This window comes from Dipodomys ordii, unplaced genomic scaffold (assembly GCF_000151885.1).
Source record: "Dipodomys ordii isolate 6190 unplaced genomic scaffold, Dord_2.0 Scaffold100, whole genome shotgun sequence".
Classification (NCBI taxonomy): domain Eukaryota; kingdom Metazoa; phylum Chordata; class Mammalia; order Rodentia; family Heteromyidae; genus Dipodomys; species Dipodomys ordii.
This window is the reverse complement of record NW_012267316.1, coordinates 458,559-466,863: the sequence shown is the minus strand read 5'-3', so window position 1 is coordinate 466,863 and position 8,305 is coordinate 458,559. Positions and strand designations below refer to the sequence as shown.

At 36.3% G+C, this 8,305-nt stretch overlaps 1 protein-coding gene across 4 annotated transcripts in view; it reads left to right on the top strand.

Moving 5' to 3' along the window:
• The window catches only part of Lpin2 (lipin 2), a 104,709-nt gene that overhangs the window by 36,922 nt on the left and 59,482 nt on the right, over positions 1–8,305 (top strand). Inside the window, exon 1 of one of the 4 annotated variants that reach the window (XM_013027170.1) lies at positions 5,667–5,803. The exons of 2 other annotated variants lie outside the window; for them this stretch is intronic. In XM_013027170.1, the coding sequence (XP_012882624.1) occupies positions 5,702–5,803 (102 nt within the window). In that variant the 5' untranslated portion in view covers positions 5,667–5,701. Of the gene's footprint in view, positions 1–5,666; positions 5,804–8,305 lie in introns of those variants that run through there. One more of the 4 variants, XM_013027172.1, reaches the window with a different exon arrangement.

Sequence of the window (8,305 nt, the reverse complement as noted above, 5' to 3'; positions counted from 1 at the left end):
AAAAAAAAAAAAAAAAAAAAAGAATATCTGTTGCAAGGATTAGGTTTTTAGGGGGGGCCTGACTCCTTAAGCTGGCATACCTACATCCAGTTTCTAATGATATTCTAAGCCATACAATAAATAAATGTAATAAATTTATAAATAAATGTGATAGATTTACCCTTGAATTTGGTAGGTGTTGATTTTTAAAGATAACTGAGCCTTCAAAGAAATTCTTTGAGTCAATTTAATATGGGTCTCTGACTTCAGGAGATCCTATTTTTTAACTTCTGGAAAGAAGTGTTTGAATTTCCTTATTCATTCACAGCTCAATGGAATAGGTATTGTTGAGCATTGGAATTTATGTGAAGATATTACACAACATGGGAACTTGATAAAACTTAATTTTTTGCTAGTCCTGAGGCTTGAACTCAAGTCTAGTGTTGTACCACTTGAGCCATAGTTCCATTTTTGACTTGTTTTTGTTTTTGTAATTAATTGGAGATAAGAGTCATTGGCTTCAAACCATGATCCTCACATCTCAGCCTCCTGAATAGTTAGGATTATAGGCATGAGCCACCGGCACCCAATTGGATAAAACTTCATATATAAGCCATTAAACTACATTGAACAACCTGAGAATGGTAGAGGAATTTCCTTTTGGTTTTCAATGTAGCAGTTCCTTTTGGGTGGTTGTCATAGTTTCAATAGTGACAAAACAAGAAATACTTTATATGCTTTAGTGTAGCTGACAGAACCATGTGACTTTAATAAAAGGACAATTGTTTTAAGTGTTTGTGATCCTTTTTTCTTGTGGATCCTTTTGTTATGAGTCCTTAAACTATAAAATAATTACAATGGAGATTAGAAAATTATGTAAAACAATCTTTAAAAATATTTTCATCCTGAATTTTTTAACTCATCTTCATTGCTACTTCAGAAGAAAATGTTGCAATTCCACAGTTGACCACTAGGAAGAGTATAGTTATGATGTTTTGTGGTGAAATATGGACACAACTTGGGTACTAGTATAAAAGCATTTTATTGAACTAAGTTAACACAACTTCGCATGTGCAAATTTCAGGCAAGGAAGTTTAAAACTATTTTAAATGTTTCTTTTTTAAATTATGCTTTGACTATCTTCAACAAAAGAATTACCATTTAACAAATCAGTTTGTAAGTACAGTGCGTCTTAATCAATGTCACCCCTTTCATCACGTTTTTTCGATTCTTCCCAACTCATCCCTTCAATTTTCTTAAGTTTCATATGATATATTGAATATTACGACTGCAGTCTCCCTTTACCTTCCTTTCTTTCTTCCTGTATTCCTCTTCCCTTAAGTCCCCTTCCCTACCCTTCAAATATCTAGTTCCTGGTTTTCTTTTTTTGGACTATAAAATTTTCTAAGGAATTACACCATGTGAATTCTCTCCTGCAAATACTGTACTGTGGTTAATACATTTGTGTGTGCTCACATACAACCCTGTATGTGTTTGCTTATACATTTATAAATTACTTCTAGCTTTCACATATGAGGGAAAACATAAGTCCTTTGTCACTCTGGGCCTGACTTAATTTCACTTAACATAATTTTTTTCTGAATCTGTCAATTTCTTTGTAAATGATGTAATATTCTAATTGATAAATATAAATATATATATATATATCACATTTTCTTGATCCATTCACCCATTGAGGGACATCTAAGCTGTTCCCATACCTTCCATAACTTAGGCAAGGAAATTTTAAATAATTGGTTTTTGTTGTTTGTTTTTTTTGTCTGTCATGGGGCTTGAACTTTGGGCCTGGGCGCTGTCCTTCAGCTCTTCAGCTCAATGCTAGTGCTCTACCATTTGAGCTACAGTGCTACTTCAGTTTTCTGGTGGTTAACTGGAGATAAGAGTCTCATGGACTTGGAGATAAGAGTCTCATGGACTTTGCTGCCCATCCTGGCTTTGAACCACTATCCTTAGATCTCAGTCTCCTGAATAGCTAGTATTACAGGTGTGAGCCACTGGTACCCAGCTAAATAATTGTTTTCTTATAAAGCCCTTTACAGCTAGTCATAGATTTATGGGGAGGGGTATGTATTTCACTTGGTAGCATTATCACTTGCAGAATCTGAACAAGATTTTTATTCTCATAACTGGCATTTAATTTTGTTTCTTTAAGCCAGATTATCTTTTAAAGGTGTACATCTTGAAAAGACCACCATGCACTTCTTTTCCCTTGATCGTTTGTTTTGAGACAGTTTTACTGGGTAGCCCAGGCTTAGCTCAGATTTCACCAATCCTTCTGCTTCCTCTTCTGCCTACCTCTACCAGCTAGCCTAACCATTTTCAAAATCATCAAAGAGCAAGGTACAGTGGGAAGGTTATCTCTGCCCACCTAGGAAAGATAGATCCCCTGATTTAAAACAAAAAACTTAGACGATGCTATATAGCAGTAAAAAGTCATTTTTTTCAATATTCAGCCATTTACTTTTGTGTGTGTGTGCTAGTTCTGGGTCTGAACTCAGGATGCAGATGTTATCCCTGCGCTTTTTTGTTCAAGGATAGCACTCTACCACTTGAGCCACAGCTCTATTTCTGGCTTTTAGTGGTTAATTGAAGATTAGAGTCTCATGGACTTTCCTGCCCAGTCTGGCTTTGAACTGGGATCCTCAGACTTTAGACTCCTGAGTAACTGGGATGACAGGTGCCCAGTATATTAGCCTGTAGAGTTTAGTAGTAAATCATTTTTATTTTTTCTTAGGAAATCAGAGATGATTGAATTGTTTTTGGTTTGTGATTTTACCATTGACCAAGACTAAAAAGTGTCACCACCCAATTGGGAGGCCAGAACAAAAACAAAAGGTCCCAGGTCGGAAGAGTGCCCAGGTTACCACAGGGAAGCTGAAGTTGTGTGCCTAGAAGCAAGTAGGTATTTCAGATGAACTCACCTCTGATGACTCCCTGGTTATAGACAGGACATTTTGTGAGTCACCACCGACAAAACAATGATACAATACCAAGATGGGTAGGAAACTCATGGCTGCCCAGGAGCCGCCTTGTTGTGTAAGAGGTGAACATTGGCCAAACAGAGTTTGTACCCATTGCACTCTGCCCTGCTGGATCTCCACCAGTTTTCACCTGTTAGACCTTTCCTCTGGTTTCTTGTTAGCTGCCTCCCACTGCCTCTAGCATATTGTCTCTAAATCTCAATTTGGCAAAATGAAAATACACACTGAGTGAGACATGGGGAGGACTCTTGTTTGGGCACCTTTGCTAACCTTTGCTAGCTGACCTCTAGCTATTGCCTGAACTCTTTATGAACCTCAGTTTTATCATATTTAAAATTGATAAGGATAAGGGTTTTCTTTTTCTTTCTATCTCATATCCTACTTAATTTTCTTCTACTCTCTCCTGAATATCTCTTCCACATTTATTTCGTATGCCTCTGACTTTGCATGCCTTTCCTTCATGTTCTTAACTCGCTTCTCTTAATCTCCCTATTTTGTTTGCTCCTATTTTTCCTTGACCTCTCATTTCTCCTACCCCTCTTTTTCCCTAGTATGAGAGCTTTATTAACTATACCCAGTGATGCCAGGGCTCCAGAATTGCAGCAGGTCATGGAGGAAGAGGTTTACATTTTATATATGCAGCATCATATTTAGCCCATAAAAATCTGTCACCTCTTTTGAAAGGAGGAATATGTGTATGTGATGTATATATAGTTACGTTACAAGAGAATCTGAATACTTCAGTGTACCTAAGGTCTCATTACTATCTGGAAGACTGAACAGCAAGCAGGGAAATTTTGTTGAACACAAAACAAGTTTTTCTATTTTGAATTTTGGTGAAATGTTTTTTAAACTTCCCCTTAACACATTATTTGCATCTTGGTGGTAAATTACCATTTCCCCTTGCTTGGCCAGACATTTGGCAGCTTAGAGATAGAAAAAAAGTTTCATTAAATGTGTGTTGATCAATAAATAATTGGTGAGTTACGTACTTTCATGGGATGGTGTAAAATATTGTTAGTTCTTCAATAGGCCAAACTTTGCCAGCGTATCCTTCCTCTGTCCCTTGCCCTGAAAATTGCCTCAAGGCCCTAGAGCAGTACTACTCATTAGAAATATAGTGGGAGCTACATGTATAATTTTCAACTTTTATGTTTTAAAATTTAGGAAACAGCTAGGCAATGGTGGCTCATGCCTATATTCCTAGCTACTCAGGAGGCTAAGATAAGATCTGAGGATCATAGTTTGAAGGCAGCCCAGGAAGGAAAGTCTGTGATACTCTTTTTTTTTAAATTTTTTAAAAAGTCACAAACACCTTTTAATCTTCACAATCCTAGTCATCATTATGTGGTACTCTTATTTTTAATAAACTAACCCAAAGCCAGAAGTGGAGCTATGGGTCAAGTGGATGGTAGAGCACTAGCTTTAAGCAAAGGAAGCCCAGGAACCAGCACACAAACAAAAAAAGTAGGAAACAATAGACATTAATTGTAGTATCCTAGTCCAATATATCCAAAATATTATTTCAACATACATATATGTATATTTATATACATTTATCTATTTATATTATATATTACATATTATAAATCTATATGTAACAATTTCACTTTCTTTTTCATACAAGTCTTCAAGCTCCAGTGGGTATTTTTTTTTGGGGGGGAGCCTGAACTCTGGGCCTGGGCGCTGTCCCTCAGCTCTTCAGCTCAAGGCTAGCGCTCTACCACTTGAGCCACAGCACCACTTCCGGCTTTTTTCTTTTTGCTTATGTGGTGCTGAGGAATCGAACCCAGGGCCTCATGCATGCAAGGCAAGCGCTCTACCACTGAGCCATCTTCCCAGCCCCTCCAGTGGGTATTTTATACTCAGAGCACACTATAGCTTACAAATTCTCAATAGGCACAAAAGATTGTGCTATTTATTACAAATAGCAATCTGGCAGCTTTACAAAATATATTTTAACCCAAAATAAAATAATGAAACATTTTAACTTAAAAATCTTAATATTTTGTCCATGTGAGTTGAAAGTATTTTAGGCTTTTAGAAAAATTTAGATGAGTTACTTTCTGAAAACTGGCAAGAAAATACTGGGAATATTGGTGAAGAAGTGTCATATTGTGGAAGTGTTATAAATTTTGTTTACAGTGCTGAGCAATATATCTGACACATCTGTGAAAAATATAAGGTCATACCAGTATGAAGTAAAAATATTTAGTGTTTGGGGGATGTACAAAGCATATGTAACCAGGCTGACTTTGGGAAGCTCACTGATGCTCAGAAAATGCATGTAAATTATTTCCCTTGCATGATTAGTTTACATAAGACTATTTCTCCATATTTGTACATGTTTTTATTTCTGCAAATGAGGATGTAATTGGTTCTAGAAATCATTAACTCAATCCGTGTTTGTGTGATGACAGCTGCAGGACCATCATGTGATTGGGCAGGACTTGGTACCTATCAGTGTAAACACATGGCACAACCTATCTCATGCCTTTGCTTATCTCCTCAGAGAGAAGGGGTTGAGGCATTTTGAGCAAATCTCATTGGTAAGTTGTGTATGCATTGCTTTTTTTTTTTTTAAAGAATCATTTCCTTTCAGTTTTACCCATATTTCTGTCTGCAAACAGCATTCAGTTTGTCAGCAGAGCTGCTTTCTGTTTTGATGAGGTCTTCATTGCTGTAAAGAGATACGCTTTACAAGCTTCTTCAATTTTAAGATGTTTTACTTAGAAGATGATAGTGGAGAAGAGAAGGTTCAGGAAAGCTCATTAAATAGAACTCCAGGTGTTTTCCATGGCAAGGCTCCTCCTAATATCCTGGTGAGTCCCATCCCCACATGCCTGGTTTGTTTGCTTGCATGTTCAGACAGGGTACCAATAGAGATAGGGTAACCTACCAAACTAAAGCAGCTAATGTGTTTTCTTTTGAGATGTAATGTTATAGTAAATTTACTAATTTTCAAATGCATATGGAACATCAATCTTTGACTACCTGATCTTTCTAATTGAATCTATGCTATACCTTTCTATCTTTTCCTGTTACTTAACAAATAACTTTTTGCCTAGAAAAAAAATTGATTTAGGCTTTTTGAAATCTAGGTTTCAAAGTGAGGTATCTAGCTTCATATTCTCTTTACATCTTTGTGTAGATAAGGTATAAAAGTCAAATTTAAAGTCCTTCAAATTTACTGTCTTAGCCAAAATCTTTGAAGGCCAAATTCATATTTTGAAACAGACATTTTATTTGGATGAATAATAGACAATACTTATGTTATTGTACAGAAAACCAAAAAAGATTGCAAGCTTGAAATGTGTGGGGAAAATAGAAATAGTCTGAAAATTTTCTGTAGGACACCAGGACCTGTGTTTGCTAGGCAAGTGCTCCATTGAGCTACATCCCTAGCCCTGATTTTTTTTTTTTTAATTTATAGGGTTTTTGTTTTTTTTCCAGTCTTGGGGCTTGAACTTAGGACCTGGACATTGTCCCTGAGCTTGTCTTGCTCAAGACTAGCACTCTGCCACTTGAGCTACAGTGCCACTTCCAGCTTTTTCTGTTTATGTGGTACTGAGGGAATCAAACCCAGGGCTTCATGCATTCTAGCAAGCACTCTACCACTAAGCCACATTCCCAGCCTATTTAGTTTTGTTATAACACACAAAACAGAACATGTCATATAACTTTAGTTTGAGTTCCAAAAGACTGCATTAAGGAAACTAAATGAGATGACTTTTTATTTAATCACAGAATATAATGTTCCCTATGGAATTTTTTTTTTGGGGGGGTCCGGTTGTGGGGCCTGAACTCTGGGCCTGGGCGCTGTCCCTCAGCTCTTCAGTTCAAGGCTAGCGCTCTACCACTTGAGCCACAGTGCCACTTCTGGCTTTTTTCTTTTTGCTTATGTGGTGGTGAGGAATCGAACCCAGGGTCACAGGCATGCAAGGCAAGCGCTTTACCACTGAGCCACCTTCCCAGCCCCTGGAATCTTTCTTATAAAAATAATACAAAATAAATGCCTATTTTAAAAGCTTTAAACATTTTAGAAAATTAAGGACAGATATTTTATGAAAATGTTAAATCAACAAAACCAAAAACATTAGACTATTTTTAAGATCTGGTTGATTTTTTAGTTTTAAATATATATAATTTTTATTGTCATCTTTAGAGATATTACCACTTCCTGTGTGCTTTTGGGAGTCTGTAGTTTTAGGTCTACTATTCAGACTTCCAGAATACTAATTGTTTGAATATGAATGGAAGGTGCTAGTGAGGGAGGCAGTTTGCTTTTGAAATCTCCATTTTAGTACAGAGTTTATATGCAGATGGATTTTTATACTCTTCTAACAAAACTATAAAAGAAAGGAGAATGTGGAATAAACTGACTTCTGTATGAAAGAATTTACTTAGTAGCACCAGCACACACAAACTGTCTACCAGAAAAAAAAACTCTTAAGACATGGTTGGTGTTTTCCAGAGAAACATCTAGGGCTGTGTGCTTAGACTGCATTTTATTAACAGTTCTCTTTTATGCTACTGTTAGATCTTTGATGTTCCATGAGTCACGACCGGCCCCTAGAGGAGAATGAATTTCTGAATGGCTAGTGGTTAGGATACTAGATTAGATATCTGCTTAGTAAGCTGTAATGACTATGTTAAAGTTTAACTTTGTAACTTAGTATGTATAGTGAGAGGTGGAATCCTACTTCCTCTGACCCAAACATTCATTACAAGTCACATTTTGGGAGGTGACAGTTTTGAAAGGACCTCTTTCTTCATGGTCTTATGTGTTCAAAGTGTATAAAATCTAATGACTTTAAAAAGTGAGAAGACTTCTGTGCTTTGTTAGAAATTGGGAATTTTGTAAATCTATTTTTTTTAAACAAGAGAATTCATTGTGTAGGTTAAAGGATAAGTTAGGTTGAACTATATAAGCTATGTTCAGTTACCCTGGAGTTCTAAAGTAATATATTGGCTTTATTTTCCCTCTGTTTCTTTTAAATTACCTTGCTTATTGTAGGTGTGTGTGTGTGTGTGTGTGTGTGTTCAAAGTGTATAAAATCTAATGACTTTAAAAAGTGAGAAGACTTCTGTGCTTTGTTAGAAATTGGGAATTTTTTAAATCTATTTTTTTTAAACAAGAGAATTCATTGTGTAGGTTAAAGGATAAGTTAGGTTGAACTATATAAGCTATATTCAGTTACCCTGGAGTTCTAAAGTAATATATTTTCCCTCTGTTTCTTTTAAATTACCTTGCTTATTGTAGAGGGTGTGTGTGTGTGTGTGTGTGTGTGTGTGTGTGTGTGTGTGTGTGTGTGTGTGTGTGT